Source organism: Tiliqua scincoides, chromosome 13, assembly GCF_035046505.1.
Source record: "Tiliqua scincoides isolate rTilSci1 chromosome 13, rTilSci1.hap2, whole genome shotgun sequence".
Classification (NCBI taxonomy): Eukaryota; Metazoa; Chordata; class Lepidosauria; order Squamata; family Scincidae; genus Tiliqua; species Tiliqua scincoides.
The window spans coordinates 18,393,503-18,412,200 of NC_089833.1; the positions used below are offsets into that span (position 1 = coordinate 18,393,503).

At 49.5% G+C, this 18,698-nt stretch overlaps 2 protein-coding genes across 2 annotated transcripts in view; both read right to left on the reverse strand.

The window, feature by feature from the left end:
• Positions 1–370: 370 nt before the first annotated feature.
• Positions 371–9,813, reverse strand: LOC136663918 (putative short-chain dehydrogenase/reductase family 42E member 2). Its single transcript, XM_066640884.1, has 11 exons — positions 9,760–9,813; positions 9,527–9,622; positions 9,271–9,328; positions 8,971–9,089; positions 7,680–7,755; positions 6,142–6,224; positions 5,249–5,386; positions 4,519–4,584; positions 2,375–2,438; positions 686–744; positions 371–520 (listed from the first exon to the last, which is right to left on the reverse strand). The coding sequence occupies exons 1-11, from the start codon at positions 9,811–9,813 to the stop codon at positions 371–373; spliced, it is 963 nt and encodes a 320-aa protein (XP_066496981.1).
• Positions 9,814–16,218: 6,405 nt separating this feature from the next.
• Positions 16,219–18,698, reverse strand: part of VWA3A (von Willebrand factor A domain containing 3A) — a 35,264-nt gene continuing 32,784 nt past the window's right edge. The window contains exons 31-32 of the mRNA XM_066640885.1: positions 16,514–16,611; positions 16,219–16,270 (exon numbers count right to left, since the gene is read on the reverse strand). Coding sequence (XP_066496982.1) covers positions 16,219–16,270; positions 16,514–16,611 — 150 coding nt within the window. The remainder of the gene's footprint in view (positions 16,271–16,513; positions 16,612–18,698) is intronic.

Below are 18,698 nucleotides of genomic sequence, written 5' to 3' on the forward strand. Positions count from 1 at the left end.
CGGCTGCGCTCGCAGGGCCTCCTGGCAGGCGGGGAGGGTGGCCGACCAGACCGCCCCAGCAGCCCTGCCGCGGAGCAGCCCCGCAGGCCCGGCCCGGCCCGGCGGGCAGGGAGACCCTCGGACTGGCGGGCCCAGACTCCTGCCCGCCTCCCGCCCTAAGCAGCCCACTCCGCCGCTTGTGCCGTGAGGTTCTCTGGGACGGGGTGTTTTATTGACCGCGTTCAAGTTTACAGCGTCAGCCGCTCCGGCCCCTCAAGTCCCGGGACAGTCGGAAGAGGCAACAGACAACCCTCCACGGCAAAGTCCGGCTCGCTGAGTTGCAGGGGACCTGCTGCCGGGCCGCCGGGCCGCAGTCCAGAACCCAAACGGGTCACCCCTGCGCAAGCTTCGCGTCTTCCGAGAGCCTCTTGCGAATGCCGGAGTAGATGCAGTCCACAAAGCCAAACTTCTGCGGCCTGTAGCCCAGCTCCCTGCGGGCCTTGCTGATGTCGTAGGTCTCCGTTGTCGTAACCTTTGCCACCTACAACACACCAAAAGTAAAGAACGGAACAGGAGCCCGGGCTGCCCCCCCCCGAGAACCCCGAAGGAAAGGCCGGTTTATGGGCCAAGCAGCACATCCAGGGCAAGGTCGTGGCATCAGGCTGCCAATCTGATTTGGCTGTGGGGTGACATCATGAAGCCAAACCAGAGTGAGGGCAATGCCCTCACTTTGGCTCTGTTTCTCGGCCCTCCCCAGACCTATTGCTGAAAAGGGAAAGGAAGGGGGCGTTTCATGGGGTGGGGGAGGCAGGCAGTTTTGTGAAACACATTCCTCTTTGTCAGCCTTCCAGGTAGCAGTAAGATCACACCTGGTCTCAAATTCAACCCTGAAAGACTTCACCCCTATGTAATCTGCACTCATGTTTCAGGTGGGATCGAGCTGGGACTCCTTTTGTTCCATTCCCATATAAGTCAACATCCTTTCTGCTCTTTATTCAATGTGAAGGAAATAGGAGTTCACGGGTTTTCAGATCATCACAATATGCTTGCCATTGCAGTGGTCCAAACATCAGTGACTGTGTTCCCCTTGCATTGAAAAAAGGAGCTGAAAGGTTGTTGACCTTGAAAACAATCAGCAAGAAGCAAGGCGTAGTGGCTTCAAATTCTCCTAAGCTCTCTTCACGGCCACTTAAATCATGCAGGGCACAAGCAGTAAACTACTTGCTGGTTGCTTACACTTCAAACCGTCAACAGAGGCAGATGAGAGACACAACTGACAGTCAGCCAGTGATAAGTTGCTGGTGAAAGTTCACCCATCATCTCCTGCTGCTAGTTAAAAAACTAAGAATAATTGTCTGGAAGATCGGGGGGGGGGGGGGCTGATGCCCGCTGCCATCCGTTGACATGGGAAAACAAGCACGTTGTATTACCTCCATTGTGGTCAACAGCGGTATAAACTCCCAGAAGGGCTTCAGTGCCAGATGCATGAATTCCATCACTCGGGCTGTAAGACAGAACATCATTTCGGCTATTGGCAAACTTGGTGTGCAGCCAAAATCACCAGAGGACTTATTAACATCATCATCACTGAATGAATGTCTCACAGATGCCAATTAGAAATGGACAAGTTGGTGGACATTTGGGGGTTGCTTTTGGATATATTCTCTTTATTTATTTTTCCTATCTTCAAACTGCCCTTGTTGTAAGGAACTCAGGGGGGGTGTACACGATTCCTCCCCTCGTTTTGCCCTCACAACCACCTTGTGAGGAAGGTGAGGCTGAGAGATACCCTCTATATGCCCACTGTTTCTGGGTTAAGGTTTCTAATATAGCTTGTTACAAATTTTCTTGGTAGTTTTATTGTGTTTTCCATTAGTTATTTAATTTTTCTCTGTAAACCACTTTGTGAACTTTTGTTGAAAAGCGGTATATAAATACTGTTAATAATAATAATCATAATCATAATAATAATAATTTTCCATCTGTACCACTTATGTGTATTTATAATTTTTTTCTTTTTCTTTGTTTTTATTCTACTGCTTTTCTTTCACTAAGAGCAGCTGGAAGAAAAGAATGGAAGCCTCTGGAAAGTTGGCTTTCTGGGTATGAAAGAATGGAAAGTTGGGGTTTCTGGGTATGTATTAAAGTCCAGAGATAGTTGAGAACTTCCAAAGACAAACTCTGATTGATTGCTGAATGGTGAGATGGGCAAGTCAAGTTGCCAGAGAGCCTTTTCTTGCGCCTGCCTCCTCACCCTGCCTTCAGCCTGACAGTATCTAGACCTGCCATTCTTTGCACACATCCAACAGGCAGGCACTTGCAGTGTTGTTGGTCTGTCAAACCACTGCATTTGGCTTTGTGGCGATGCACAACAAATGTGAGTCTCTGCACTTACCTGCGACATAGACCAGAAAAGTGGGGACCCGGAGCCACGGTTCTTTGCACCCAAATCTTTGCCCCTGGAGGACAAGTTTTGAAAAAACAAAAGAGAGATTTGAGGCATTGGAAGGAGGAGGCTTGATTGATATCCGTGGCTGGCAAGGTTTCAGCAGCCCCAGGGCAGGGTGCAGACACGTGCATGGTCCGCAGGCCTTGTTGCCCCCTGAAGGCTAGCAGAGGGGACAGTATCCAATCTCTGCATGTTCCATGGAAAGTGTGAAGGAAGCTCTGTGGATGTGCAACGGTGCATGCGCATGTTCTGAATGGGCCAGCAGGGTCTTTGCTTGCAAGGAAGAGCCTACACACAGCTGAGTGCATGCAGAGCTCTGTTCACACTTTCCATGGAACACGCAGAAGTTGGGGGCAAAGTCAGCTAGTGTCATCCCACGGCCTCCACCAGGCAATTAGGGGGAACAGGGCTTGGGTGCTGGGCATCGCCACCGCCCTGTGAAGTACCCCTTTTTTGCAGCAAGAGGAACAAGTTTGAGAGCAGCAACTTGCAATCACCCCAGACTGCTTCTTTGAAGGGGGGGGGGGGTTGTGTACACCAGAAAAAGGGAAACACTGACAATCCTGGTGCTCTCCGCGGCCCCACCCCTGGCATCCTCGCGTTCAGCACTTGGGAGAATGGGCAGCAAAACAGCAGATGTATTTCAATGCAGGTAAGTGTAAAGTCATGCACTTTGGGGCAAAAAATCAGAACTTTAGATATAGGCTGATGGGTTCTGAGCTGTCTGTGACAGATCAGGAGAGAGATCTTGGGGTGGTGGTGGACAGGTCGATGAAAGTGTCGACCCAATGTGCGGCGGCAGTGAAGAAGGCCAATTCTATGCTTGGGATCATTAGGAAAGGTATTGAGAACAAAATGGCTAGTATTATAATGCCGTTGTACAAATCTATGGAGTATTGCGTCCAGTTCTGGTCGCCACATCTCAAAAAGGACGTAGTGGAAATTGAAAAAGAGAGTGACTAAAATTATTATTGGGCTGGGGCACCTTCCTTACGAGGAAAGGCTGCAGCGTTTGGGGCTCTCCAGTATAGAAAAGAGGCACCTGAGGGGGGAAATGATTGAGACATACAAAATCATGCAGGGGAGGGATAGGGAGATGCTCTTTTCCCTCTCACATAACACCAGAACCAGGGGACATCCATTAAAATTGAGTGTTGGGAGAGTTAGGACACACAAAATAAAATATTTCTTTACTCAGCATGTAGTTAGTCTGTGGAACCCCTTGCCACAGGATGTGGTGATGGCATCTGGACTAGATGCCTTTAAAAGGGAATTGGACAAATTTCTGGAGCAAAAGTCCATCATGGGTTACAAGCCATGATGGGTATGTGCAGCCTCCTGATTTTAGGTTTTGTCAGAATGCCAGATGCAAGTGAGGGCACCAGGATGCAGGTCTCATTATCTGGTGTGCTCCCTGGGGCATTTGGTGGGCCGCTGTGAGATACAGGAAGCTGGACTAGATGGGCCTGTGGCCTGATCCAGCAGGGCTGTTCTTATGATCTTAACTACAATTCCCAGGAAGCCTTGCAGGTCTCTTGTGATCTGGTGTGCTCCCTGGGGCATTTGGTGGGCCACTGTGAGATACAGGAAGCTGGACTAGACGGGCCTATGGCCTGATCCAGTGGGGCTGTTCTTAGGTTCTTATGAGGTAAGCTGTGGTGTTGCCAGAGGCGGTGCCACCTGGGGCAGTGATGTCACGTGATGCTGTGACATCACTTCCAGGTTCGGAGAAGGGCAGTGGCAGCATCACAGTGTGGCCCCATTTCTTCTCCAGCAGCTTCAAGGATACGTTTCAGCTTCTGCTGAGACACTGCAGCCCCCCCCCCAGCACAGTGCTATGCTTGGGGGTTTGCAGCGGCTTGGCGGAAGTTGAGAGTTGGTCTGGAAGCTGCTATTCAGTGGTGCCCCCTTCAAGTGGTGTCCGGGGCTTGTGCCCCGCCTGCCACACCCGAGATACACCACTGGAAGCAGGTGCTTAACCTGGGGAGACTCTTTCCTGGAGACTCAACAACTGAGATCACTGCAAGGAAGAACACACTGAATCCTTCAACTTGGTGGCCCACAAGTCCAAGTACATTGATAATACATACTATGGCAGACATCCAGTCGTTGACCCGGACTTTTTCACCATCGTGTACAAAATACGCCTGACCGCTCTGGTACAGAGAGAGAGACAGAGAGAGATGGACAAAGCTGCACACTTGACAGAATTTCCTCCCTTCCTTTGCTTTGTACAATATTTTAACACCCCCTTTTGCACTCAGAAAGCAAACTGAATTATTGCAAGTGCTATGAACATATGAACATGCCTTGCTTTCCCTTTAGTCTTAGGACACACAAGTTGGGAGATGAGTGGCAACTTCAGAATCTGGGGGACGATCCTAATCTCCCTTTGTTTCATGGCGGGCAGGAATAGAGACCCCATTTGACCAGCACACATCATCCACTGAGGGCTTCGGATAGCAGATCTCAAGATGTCTCTCTTCAACATCAGGAGCTGGTCCAAGGCCTCCTGGCTCCCAAGATGGTGCACCAAAGACCACCCACCCCTCTACCTGGCGGAGCACCATTGCCCTTCATTGCCCCCTTACTCCCTGAAATGGGAAAGGAAGAAGACAGAGCAGGAGGAGGGATGTGGAAGAGAGGAGAGCGCTGGGCTAGAGTGGCACAGACTCTCCTCTCCTTCCCTCATATTTTCCACTCCTTTCCATTTTCTGTTTCAAACTCAGGGGGCAGAAGGAGGAGTATTGGAGGAGATGGAAGAAGGTGCCTGAAGCAGTGGTCCTCAAGGACAGGCTGGCCTTCTGTCCTGTTACTTACAGATATACTGCCCTTCTCAGGAGCAAGAGCCTCGGCAGCCAGGATGAGAGCTTGAATCATATTCTCAATATGAATCCAGTTCATCTGAGCATTGGGATCTCCAAACATAAAGTTGGTTAAGCCTTTTTCAATCACATTCTGTGCAATAAAAAAAAAATGATGAAATACTGCTGCGAAGGTAGAGAAGGTATTTATACTACCCTTCTAAGGAGATCAGAGTGGTGTGCACAGCTTCTATGGTTCTCTCAACAACCCTATGAGGTAGGTGAGGCTGCGAGACTGGCCTGAGGGCACTCAGGAAGCTTCATTACTGAGTGGGGATTTGAACTTTGTTCTCCCAGGTCTTCCACACCACAACTCACCATCCTGGCTCATTGCATTGGCGTGAAGAGAGGCAAGAATTAATGTGTCTGCTGGGTATACTGGCACGTTGGAAACATCATGGCTTCCAGCCAGCAAACCTCTTGTGCCTGATGAAATGGGATGTGAAAGAGTTCATTTTCTTTCCTAATCTGAAACACACACAGACACACCTACCTCTGCCCTGCCCTGCCCTGTGTTGTTCAGAAGCAACACCACCTGAAGGTGGAGAGATCTACTTCATAGAGCAGAGCCTAATGTGGAACCTAAGGTTAGCTGTGTGAGTTCGCCTGGAGCAGGGCAACCCCCCACTTAACCCTCCCTGAGCTTGTTGAGAATTTGGCAGGGTGATGACAGTGGTGTGGGGAGGGGGTGAGCATCCCCGTGTCCTCCCCCACTTCCCACCTCCAGACCGCAGGCAGGCTGGCAGCTGTTTGGCAGTCCAGCCATACTGGCCCCTGGGAGAAGGGAGGTCTGTGCCTGCTCTTGGCCTGGGAAAATTGACACTGAACATCCCTCGGCACAATACCTGCCTTCAATCGCTCAACGTGCTTCCTTTCTTCTGGTCCATAAATGCCTACAGGCCTCACGGCACACGTGCGAAGAATGCCTCTGCCTGCAAAGACAGTCCTAGGCCGTCATCCTCACGACATGGTGCATTCCTGAAGTCCTGCATCTCCCAGCGCTGGCCAAGAGCTTCTAATGCCTGCGATGGCCCCACAACCCCTGACCTGGTGGAAGCCCAGCCCTCTCGGCTGCTTCCCCCTCCTCATCCCTGGGTCTAAAGAGAAAGAAGGGGAGAGAGTGGAGGAGCACGTGCGGAGGAGCAGGGCTGTCCAGCTCGTCATCCGCCTCTCCTCTTCTGCGCATTCCCCTCCTCCTCTCTAACTCGTTGGCGTTAACCCACTGCCTGAAGCAACTGCCTCATTTGTCTCATGGGTGGACTGACCCTGCATATTCTATGGAATCCTTGATGGGAACAAATGGTGCTGTTTGAAGCCGAGTCAGCCCATCTGTCTGCCTAGGACGGCATCGCCCACCGGACATGACACGAGCCCTTCAGAATTCAAGGCAAGCGTCTTTCCAAGCCTGACCTGGAGACAGGGAGGGCAGAACCCAGTGGCCCTCTGTGACTGACACACAGCTCTGCCCCTCAACAAGCTCTATTGCTGCGTGACTCGTTCCACGGGTATCAGTTCTTTTATTTCACCACCGATCACTGGGGCTTTTGCTGATCTTAACCCAGAGGCAGCCTGAGGGGTTGCATTATGGGCTGGAAGCTGGCTGAACGCCTACTTGGAGGGACCAATCCCTGCCCTCCCCCTTTCACAAAGGTGGTCCTGAGTCAGCTGCTTCTGAGCCAGATGGTACTGAGTCAGCTGCTTCTACTGCTGCTATGCTGCATCCAGTTCAATGCTGTGCCAGGCGACTGGGAACCACAGGAAAAAGCCCCGCAAGGGGTTTCCCAAGGCACCTTGGAACCTACAAATCCCCAAGCCAACAGGCAACAGACGTGGCAGGCAATGACCCCTCTCGCCTTCCGCATCTGCAAAGGGGAAGCATTTTTGGCAGTGACAGGAGCTTCTCCCTTCCCACTGGCCAACTAGGTCACCCCCCCCATTGGCCCCACAATGATACTGGAGCTTCTGGGGGGTGCTGGTGCTCCCATCTGTCAGTGTGGTTTGGAGACGCATTGGAAGCTGGCCAGGCTGAACACTGGCTGGGGCTCCAGGGCCTTCACGGGGCAACCCCTGAACCCCCAGTACCACTGGCAGTGGTAGCACCATCAGGTGGGGAGGGGGTGCCACAGGGATCCCAGGGCAGCCAGCAAGCTGCAGAAAAGTGCAGAAGGAACACTCTGGGACAGCCCAAGCCTCTCCCTGCTGGCTACTTTTACCTTCCCCCCCCCCCCCCAGATATCAGAGATCCAACCATCCACCGCCTGACTTTTGGTTCTGAACAGAATGGAAAAAATGTCCAGATCAGGCGTTCATGAAATCCGTTCTGCACAAGCGCCACTTCAACCAGCTGGCGCTCCAGCCCTGCACTCCCCCAAATGTTTTGTACACACCTGCAAGAGGAGTTCCGTTTGCCACCAGCACAAGCTGCTCTCCGATGCTTTTGGTTCGGGAATAATGGTCCAAATACTGGGGAAAGCCAAGAAAGGTGCTTTTGTTATTGATGTAGCTCCACTAAAAAAGGCCCTGATGCTTTACAGAGGGGAGGAAAATGGAGAAATCAAGGCTGAACACACAAGGGGAGCCTCTGGCCTGAAGCAGCAAACCATCTTAAAGGCATCTAAGAGATGATCAAGCGAAACAATTATTACACTGCCTGGCTGCATCTTGGGGGATCCACAGCAGTGAGGCTCTCCCAGAAACCATTGCTTTGGGGCTCCCCCCCCAGAACTGCCTCTGTTATTGGCTCTTTCACCTGGTCGCTTCAGATGAAGAGAAGGGAGACAAGGCCCCCTTTGCCGGCCCAACTGAGACAAACGGCCTTCAGCTCCTTCCAAAGTCCTGCTGCCAATGTGGCAAGCAGGCAATTTGGTGGAGGTGACACTCTGGGCCTGCTGGCCTCCTGACTGTGCCTCTGCTGGTCCTCCTTATCTGGCAGTGGCCTTTTGAAATGACTGAGAGCGGGAAAGGGGACCAGCACAAGAGAGGAGTACGCGAGACCCTTTCCAGGTTGCAAAGGCCATCCCTGTGTTCACGCTCACGTTCACTTGCTCCTTGGTCAGGCATTTGGTGCTACCACTCCAACCGTACAGAAAATTCAGAGGCTGATATACAATCTAATCAAGGCTCTTGTTGTCAGTATTGCTATTGCTGCCATTAAAATTGTTACGGTCTCATAAAAATAGCAACACATTTTATTAGACACCTGTGGAGGTGTTGACGTTTTTATGAGACCACGGCCTTTAATTTTAATTGCAACAATTAAACAGAACAGCCTGCCTATGTAAACCGCCTTGGATTAAAGTCTGAGGAGAAATCTGACGACCAAAGAAAGGCAGTATATAAATACCTGTATCAATAAAATAAATATAAACAATTCAGAATTGGTCTGGCCATGTGGAACTTCTGGCAGGTGTGGGCTCTTGGCCTGTGCCAACATGGCCAACCTCTGACACCACCCCTGAGCAGGATGGTGGGCTGAAGCAGAGACCGCAGATGCACTTCCCTGGACCCCTCTAGCCCTCCAGCAAGAAGCAGGAATCCAAGTCCTACGGGGGAAATGTGAACTCACCACCAGTGGGTGTGGGGGGGGGGGTTTGACAGCAGACCAGGGGGAAATGACACTGCAGATTTGCTGACCCTTTCAATCAGTGAGTCGACCTTCTTTGCCCATCAGTACAATACCTTTTCAGGAGGAAGGTACGACTGTGTTTCCTCATTTCCATCCACAATGGGCTCCCCACAGAACACCACGTTCACTGAACTGCAGTGGATGAGCCAGGGGATGTTCCTTTCACGGCAAGCTGAACAAGGTAAGAAGCAAAGCAAAGACTCTGAACTAGGATGTAAGCACTGGGTGGATGATTAATCCAACAGACCAACTAAACACAGTTTTGATCAAAGTTTTGATTTTTTTTAAAAAGTGAAAATGGCCAGTGCCATTTACAAGGAGCCTCCCACGATACTTACAGGCATCATACCTACCGTGTATGACCATTTTGGTCCCTCCGACGTTCAAAGATTCATTCTTCTCTTTGTTTAACTGGAATCAGAATGATTGCAAGTTAACAAGTCGTATTTCCCTGTTATAGGAATATTTTTCTCTCAACAGCTTTCCATGTTCCTAACATCAATTTGTAAAATTCATGTCCCTAATGTCACTCTGGTGCATTTAACAAACTCAGGTGCTCAGTGTCATTGTGAGAAAACACTACAAGTATTGTAAGAAAAGCTTACTTACTGCTTCTACTCCAGACATGCCAAAGGACGCCAAATGGAAAAGACAGTCAATCCCTTCGCAAGCACGGAGCAGGGCATTACGATCCATCACATTTGCCTGCGGAGAGATGGTTTTTAAGGAGTCTGCTTAGTGCATTTTATTTGTGGAACGATTTCATTCTCTGAAGAAATGCCCACACTTCAGGCAGCAACCAAACCAAACAGCCCTCCCTAGAAACGGTTCCTGGGGCATACTCCACTGTCTGGGCAGTGATTCCAGACAATCAAAATTCTGCTGGTCACTGCCATGGCAGCCCGAAGCAGCTCAAGACCAGGACACCTAAAAGATGACCTCCTCTGGTACTAAACAGCCTGTGCCCCTTGAGGTCTCCTGAAAGGCCCTCTTCCATGTTCCACCACCTGCGGAAATCCAACTGGTCTTCTCTCTGGTGGCACCTGGCATGTGGAACTCCTTACTGGTGGAGATCAGGTTGATTCCCTCTCTCCCATCATTCCAACGACATCACAGAACCCATCTTTCTAGCAATGTATTCTGGGCTGAGTGGCATGCTTTGCTTTTTCAATAGGTATTTCTATCCACATCCGCACGCATGTGCACACTCTGCCACCTTTATAAACATGCACAGCACCATGTAAGGGGGGGCAGTATTTCCCATGCTGTCTCAGGGGCCAGAGGGTCTTGGGTTGGCCCTCAGCCAGTCTTCGCTTGAATATTAAGGTGTGAGCTTGGGCTCCAGAGGTCTAAACTGGTAACTGAATTGGGATCGGCTGCACAAAACGTATTATCATTTTACCAGAATGAAAGTGGCTCCTTCAGGCATCTCCCATCTCGGTGGCTTGATGTCCAGAAGAACAACAGAATTGCCTAACTTGACAAGCCTGCATCCAAGAAAAAATCCGGTGTAGCCCCCGCCCCCAGTCACCAGGATTTTCTTATTCCTTATAAAGCCCAGATCAGAATCTCCAGCCATTCTGCAAGTCAATATTCAGCACCAGGACTGTGTTTTCAGTATCTTTTCTGCAATGAGGAAACAGAAAAACAAACACAACGAGACTTCAGGGTTATCACAAGTTGTTCTAGGAAAAATGTGGGAATAGGTAACTTTAAAACTAATTATTCAGTAGCAGCAACACACTTGGAAACCTCTGTTTGGTCACCTGCCTTCATTGCTCCTTCTCCTTCCCACTCCCTGGACTGGAAAAGAATGAAGAGGACAGAGCTAAAGAGGAAGGAGAGAAGAGTGGTAGGCTCAGCGCGGTCGCTAAGGGGTGTGGACTGCACTGGGTGACACACTGGGGGTGTGTGTGTGACACCACTACTGGCCAAAACTATGAAAATGTTGGTACTTATGAATAATACCATCATAAGAACGTAAGAACATAAGAACAGCCCTGCTGGATCAGGACAAAGGCCCATCTAGTCCAGCTTCCTGTATCTCACAGCGGCCACCCAAATGCCCCAGGGAGCACACCAGATAACAAGAGACCTCATCCTGGTGCCCTCCCCTGCGTCTGGCATTCTGACATAACCCATTTCTAAAATCAGGAGGTTGCGCATACACATCATGGCTTGTACCCCGTAAGGGATTTTTCCTCCAGAAACTTGTCCAATCCCCTTTTAAAGGCATCTAGGCTAGACGCCAGCACCACATCCTGTGGCAAGGAGTTCCACAGACCGACCACACACTAAGGAATTCATTCTTCAATTCCTTAATAACCCTTGGGTGTATGCCATCAGGGCCCGGTGACTTATTGATCTTTAATTTATCAATGAGGTCTGAAACATCTTCTCTTTTAACCTCTATCTGACTTAACTCCTCGTTTAGGAGGGGCCGTTCGGGTAGCGGTATCTGCCCGAGGTCTTCTGCCGTGAAGACAGATGCAAAGAACTCATTTAATTTCTCTGCCATCTCTAAGTCTCCTTTTATCTCCCCTTTCCCTCCCTCACCATCCAGAGGGCCAACCGCTTCTCTGGCGGGTTTCCTGCTTCTAACATGTTTGAAGAAGCTTTTATTATTCCCCTTAATGTTGCTGGCCATGCGTTCCTCATAGTCTCTCTTGGCCTCCCATATCACCTTCTTACTTTTCTTTTGCCAAAGTCTTTATCCGTCCGTAACTTGGCATCTGCCTTCTCTCATCTGCCTTCCAGGTTTGGAAGAATGCTGGAGCACTGGCATTCTTCACACTGATCCACAGGCAGCCAAAGATACTTGAAAATAAATTCATCTTACCTCTCGGGTAGACTTCTCAAGGGTCCTGGCAATGCTTTCCACAGCGAGAAGACTCTGCAGTGGAACACACGGATGGTAGATATATTACTTCGATTTTTTTGAAACTTGCAGAGGGAAACACCTCCCTGTGATGGCAAAATATGTCCACTAAGGGCAAGTCACAGCTCCGGAACGTTTGACAAGTCCACATTGTGACTGCCTCTGTTGAGCAACGTCACCTACATTGTTGTGCAAAATATCCAATTACTATTAAGACTGATATCCTGGAAGGAAATTAAGCCAGGTGTTACATGTGAGGTCACATGAGACGTGGGCCCACGCCTACCCATGGGGCACATGGGAAGAGTCTTTCCTGCCAGGAACAGATAGCTTGAATTATAGGAGGAACACGTACAATTGTATATGAAGTAGTGCTCTACTTACAACACCAACATTCATGTTAATTAGTACAACAAGTTCCTCTCTATATCTTTATTTGTTTTATCTTTATTTGTTTTATCTTTATTTGTTTTATCTGTGCTGCATCAACTTGCGTGGTAGCCAAAGGGGTTGTTCCCAGGGCCTGTAAGGTAACACGGAACCCTGGGAGCATGCCTGCTTAGCTGGTGTGGAGGAAGAACATAAGAACATAAGAACAGCCCCACTGGATCAGGCCATAGGCCCACCTAGTCCAGCTTCCTGTATTATTATTATTATTATTATTATTATTATTATTATTATTATTATTAACGGTATTTATATACCACTTTTCAACTAAAAGTTCACAAAGCGGTTTACAGAGAAAAATCAAATAACTAAATGTATCTCACAGCGGCCCACCAAATGCCCAAGGAGCACACCAGATAACAAGAGACCTGCAAGGCTCCCTGGGAATTGTAGTTAAGAACATAAGAACAGCCCCACTGGATCAGGCCACAGGCCCATCTAGTCCAGCTTCCTGTATCTCACAGCAGCCCACCAAATGCCCCAGGGAGCTCACCTGATAACAAGAGACCTGCAAGGCTCCCTGGGAATTGTAGTTAAGAACATAAGAACAGCCCCACTGGATCAGGCCATAGGCCCAGCTAGTCCAGCTTCCTGTATCTCACAGCAGCCCACCAAATGCCCCAGGGAGCACCCCAGATAACAAGAGACCTCATCCTGGTGCCCTCCCTTGCATCTGGCCTTCTGACATAGCCCACCTCCAAAATCAGGAAGTTGCGCACACACATCATGGCTTGTACCCCGTAAGGGATTTTTCCTCCAGAAACTTGTCCAATCCCCTTTTAAAGGCGTCTAGGCTAGACGCCAGCACCACATCCTGTGGCAAGGAGTTCCACAGACCGACCACACACTGAGTAAAGAAATATTTTCTTTTGTCTGTCCTAACCCGCCCAACACTCAATTTTAGTGGATGTCCCCTGGTTCTGGTGTTATGTGAGAGTGTAAAGAGCATCTCCCTATCCACTCTGTCCATCCCCTGCATAATTTTGTATGTCTTAATCATGTCCCCCCTCAGGCGTCTCTTTCCTAGGCTGAAGAGGCCCAAACGCCGTAGCCTTTCCTCATAAGGAAGGTGCCCCAGCCCCGTAATCATCTTAGTCGCTCTCTTTTGCACCTTTTCCATTTCCACTATGTCTTTTTTGAGATGCGGCGACCAGAACTGGACACAATACTCCAGGTGTGGCCTTACCATCGATTTGTACAACGGCATTATAATACTAGCCGTTTTGTTCTCAATACCCTTCCTAATGATCCCAAGCATAGAATTGGCCTTCTTCACTGCCGCCGCACATTGGGTCGACACTTTCATCGACCTGTCCACCACCACCCCAAGATCTCTCTCCTGATCTGTCACAGACAGCTCAGAACCCATCAGCCTATATCTAAAGTTTTGATTTTGATTTGAAGCGGCCACAAATGTTTCACGTAGGCCCTTCCTCTTTCTCGTCCTCCTCTCGGGCCCCACCAGCCAACCAGGCATGCTCCCCCTGTTATCATAGGGTCGCTCCTGGGAGCAGAACCCAGAAGGGTGGCAGCAGCCCTTTCTTCCACACCCTGAGAGCAGGAGTGGGAGAAGCTGTCCCTGTCCACTCTCTGCAATCTGATGGATAAGCCAGAGGTTGGGGGGCTGCGCATGCGCACTTAGGGCCCTGGAACCTTCATTGTCCCAGGGCCTGGCTTGACAGAAGTTCAAGCCAGGTTTCACTGACTGGCTGGGAGACTCAGCAGTCAGAAGAGACCCTCTTTGTGGAGTGTGACAGTTTGATTGTTGTAAGACACTGTGGCAGAGAAGCCTTGGCCCCTCTCTGTAGCAAACCATTAGGCAAAACGAACATTTTTACTGTTTAATGAAAGCATTGCTTTTCAAGATCATTACAGTCATGTTGGCAACATTTCAATATACAACACATAAGCTGTTTGGTTCATGTGGGTCCTGTTGCACTCTGGGCTTTCTGCCTTCTCAAAAGCACAAAGAAAACACGTCCACCTGCTGCTTCTTCAGAGCAAAGTGCAGGAACGTCATGAGATGGAGTCTTCCTCATATGAAATTGCCATAATATGTGTTAGACGTTTCCCATGGTGATTGGCAAATGAATTAGCTGTATCCGTGGTTCCTTTGTGACTGCAGCAGAGGTTTTAGGTCCCTTGGAAAAGGACACTGGAGCAGAAGAGTAAGCAGAGGAGTGAAGAGTGCTGGTCTGCAGCGTCTCCCTACTCCTCACACACTTGCAGAATCTGAAAAGGAAGAGGACCTGCTCTCGCAGGGCATCAGGCTTGGGGCATCTGCCTTGGGGGAAGAGTTTAGATACTCCAGTGGAGAGGCCAGTAGCAGTCACAGCTGAGGAGGGTCACTCAAACTGCATTTCCTCAAAGGAATCCTCATCTTTAGACCACCTGTTGAAAAGCCCACCTTTACGCCACCCCCACCGACACCCAGGAGCTGTGCCACGTTCATCCAAGCACAGCGGAGCCGATACAAGAACAGATTCTAGCACTTTGTAGCTGAATTTTCCCCAAAGGCCTGATCACAAGCACTGATCTCAAGCGCAAGGCTCCAGAAGTCTTTTTTTGTGATCTGACTGGGGGCGGAGTCAGCCGTGCGTCTGTTGGTTGTTAGGAGTCATTAGCACTGCTGCCCACTTTGACTGGCATAAACGCTGGAGGGGACCTGCCCCAGTAAGGCCCTTGCTTCATTCAAGGATGAGGGTGCACATGGAGAACCAGTTCATGTTGCGCCGCTTGTCCTGTAGTCCCCTTTGCCAGCTCTGCAACTGTTGAAACAATTACAGAAGAGATCATCTCATGCAATGAAAGCCAACCTCTCTCTTCAGGGCATCTCTGCTTATTACAAACATTGCGAGCCTCTCTTTCGGCCTAGTCCTGCCCCCTCCCGTCAGCAGGGTCTGCTTTGAGGCATTTGCAAGGCAGCCTCTGCCAACACAGGCCACAGGCCCATGGGGGGAGGCTGGAACAGCCTGCGTGCTGCTAGGCCCAAAAATTCCTGCTGGAGCAGCTGAGCCCATACAGGGAACTGGAGGGAGGTGGGGAGGGGTGCAGGTGGGTGCAATGAGGCCTTGATGGGGTGGGGAGGAGGATGGACTGGTTCCAGGAGGGGGAGCGGGATTGGTGGCAGCAGCACAGGTTGCATCCCAACCCCCTTCCTGGGCCAATGTGGACTTACACTAGCAACTGAGCTGGTGAAGGTCTGAGTTGACCAAAAGCAGCTGCTGGGGCTTACCCGAATGAAACTTCCAGCAGTCAAAAATCCCCCGTAGGATACAGCAGTAGCCGAACCAGACCCATTGCATTGCCGTGCGAGAATTGGGGAAGGATTGGGCTGTTTGGTTCCAAATAAGGGTTGTGCTGGAATTGACTAGCAGTGCAACCCTATGCATGCCTACTTAGAAGTAAACCCCAATGAGTTTAATGGGATTTTCTTCCAGGTAAGTGTGCATATGATTGCTGTCCACATTTAACCTTAGGCAAGGGGTCACGGCTCTGTGGTGGAGGATGTTTTTTTTCATTCAGAGGGTCACAGGTTCAATCCCTGGTTTCTCTAGGCAGCCAGAACACCTTTCAATAATATCTGGTCACCCTTTCTCATTTGACATACACCAGGTCAAGTACTGACAAAGTTTAAGGACACTGCATTTCAGTGGATTTGTCCATTTTTGTCATCTAAATGGTCCCGCTGAATTATCTCATCTGCCGTGTCAAGTTGTCCATTTTTGTATTCAATTCGCCGGTGGGTGCCGGGGTGTGTTCCTGTGCATGCGACAGACATGCACGGGGACAAAAACTTTTCAACATTCCTCATGTATTTTCTTGCTGCTTTGGATGCAACAGACTCATCCTGTGTCTATTTCCAGGCAAACTGCCAACTTCTCTCCAGTCCAAATATTTTAGCCAACCCCTATCTGAAAAATGAGTCGCCATTTTCTTTCAGCCTAAACCACGGCCTACCTGGTGGGCAGCTGCATTACGAGAAACGCGAGTCCTTCCGTTCACAGTTCTTCTTTTCAAGTAGTGATCTCATAAAAGAAGGGGGAAAAAGGGAGGCCAATGTTATGATGACGTTGATTCTTTTCTGGTGAAATAATGAACAGAGAACCTACTAGTGGGGAGGTGCCAGTCTGCCAGAAAGGGCTGTGATGTTCCCGCTTCTCTGGGGAGGGGCAGGCAGGCACGGAAAAGCTTAACCCAAACCAAAAGTTTTTAAATGGTGAACCACACCTCCAGGGTTCAACGTATGGTCGCTGGTTTTAAGCACTCACTTGCACAACCTGGCCTGCTTTAAGTAATTCCTGGCTTTGGCAACTTCTTCAGCCAGTTTCTTCAAATCGTCTCCCTCAAAGAGTGGGAACACGGAGTCCTTAGAGAAAGGAAAACACTGAGGTGTGCGTCTGTGTGTGTGCAGAGCAACTGCTTTGCAACTCCGGAGAGAAGGCAGTGAATTAATGAGCCTCCAAGTTTCTCTTTTCTCACGCTACAAGCCAACATTAGGAAATCTCTTTGTCAGGAAAAGAATTGGGTACCAGACGCAGGCATCCTCTTGAACTGGTGCATCTGTGCAGGCCAGAGGCAGACAGAGGCATAAGAGGAATACCGCCCAACCCCCAAGAAACCACTGAGGAATAAAAGAGCAGAGTCAATTTGGAAGGCCAATCAGATCTATGGTCTAAGAGAAGGCAGCTTCCTTGGCAAAATACTCGATGCAATTGGGTCTGTGTCCATAAGAACATACGAACATAAGAACAGCCCCACTGGATCAGGCCATAGGCCCATCTAGTCCAGCTTCCTGTATCTCACAGCGGCCCACCAAATGCCCCAGGGAGCACACCAGATAACAAGAGACCTCATCCTGGTGCTCTCCCCTACATCTGGCATTCTGACTTAACCCATTCCTAAAATCAGGAGGTTGCGCATACACATCATGGCTTGTACCCCATAATGGATTTTTCCTCCAGAAACTCGTCCAATCCCCTTTTAAAGGCGTCTAGGCTAGACGCCAGCACCACATCCTGTGGCAAGGAGTTCCACAGACCGACCACGCGCTGAGTAAAGAAATATTTTCTTTTGTCTGTCCTAACCCGCCCAACACTCAATTTTAGTGGATGTCCCCTGGTTCTGGTATTATGTGAGAGTGTAAAGAGCATCTCCCTATCCACTCTGTCCATCCCCTGCATAATTTTGTATGTCTCAATCATGTCCCCCCTCAAGCGTCTCTTTTCTAGGCTGAAGAGGCCCAAACGCCGTAGCCTTTCCTCATAAGGAAGGTGCCCCAGCCCCGTAATCATCTTAGTCGCTCTCTTTTGCACCTTTTCCATTTCCACTATGTCTTTTTTGAGATGCGGCGACCAGAACTGGACACAATACTCCAGGTGTGGCCTTACCATCGATTTGTACAACGGCATTATAATACTAACCGTTTTGTTCTCAATACCCTTCCTAATGATCCCAAGCATAGAATTGGCCTTCTTCACTGCCACCGCACATTGGGTCGACAATTTCATTGAACTGTCCACCACCACCCCAAGATCTCTCTCCTGATCTGTCACAGACAGCTCAGAACCCATCAGCCTATATCTAAAGTTTTGATTTTTTGCCCCAATGTGCATGACTTTACACTTACTGACATTGAAGCGCATCTGCCATTTTGCTGCCCATTCTGCCAGTCTGGAGAGATCCTTCTGGAGCTCCTCACAATCACTTCTGGTCTTTACCACTCGGAAAAGTTTGGTGTCGTCTGCAAACTTAGCCACTTCACTGCTCAACCCTGTCTCCAGGTCATTTATGAAGAGGTTGAAAAGCACCGGTCCCAGGACAGATCCTTGGGGCACACCGCTTTTCACCTCTCTCCATTGTGAAAATTGCCCATTGACACCCACTCTCTGCTTCCTGGCCTCCAACCAGTTCTCAATCCACGAGAGGACCTGTCCTCTAATTCCCTGACTGTGGAGTTTTTTCAGTAGCCTTTGGTGAGGGACCGTGTCAAACGCCTTCTGAAAGTCCAGATATATAATGTCCACGGGTTCTCCCGCATCCACATGCCTGTTGACCTTTTCAAAGAATTCTATAAGGTTTGTGAGGCAAGACTTACCCTTACAGAAGCCATGCTGACTCTCCCTCAGCAAGGCCTGTTCGTCTATGTGTTTTGAGATCCTATCTTTGATGAGGCATTCCACCATCTTACCCGGTATGGATGTTAGGCTGACCGGCCTATAGTTTCCCGGGTCCCCCCTCTTTCCCTTTTTAAAAATAGGCGTCCATTTTAAGTACAGCAAGTCCACATTTAAAATTGTTGACAGGTTGTTCAGAAATGGCAACTTTAAGCAAAACAACTTATAATGAAACCAATTTTATGTAGGCTAATTGATCTATGTAAACACGAGTTTCGTTCCTACAGATTATCTCTGATCACAAAAGCATCATCAAACTTCTAAATAAAGAAATAAATAA

Coding starts and splice junctions, on each gene's coding strand:
- LOC136663918 (XM_066640884.1), bottom strand. CDS start 9,813: ATGGCAGTGACCAGCAGAATTTTGATTGTCTGGAATCACTGCCCAGAC. Junction 7,756..8,970: donor CGTACCTTCCTCCTGAAAAG/GTATTGTACTGA, acceptor GGCTTTCCCCAG/TATTTGGACCATTATTCCCG. Junction 6,225..7,679: donor AAACGGAACTCCTCTTGCAG/GTGTGTACAAAA, acceptor CTGTCTTTGCAG/GCAGAGGCATTCTTCGCACG.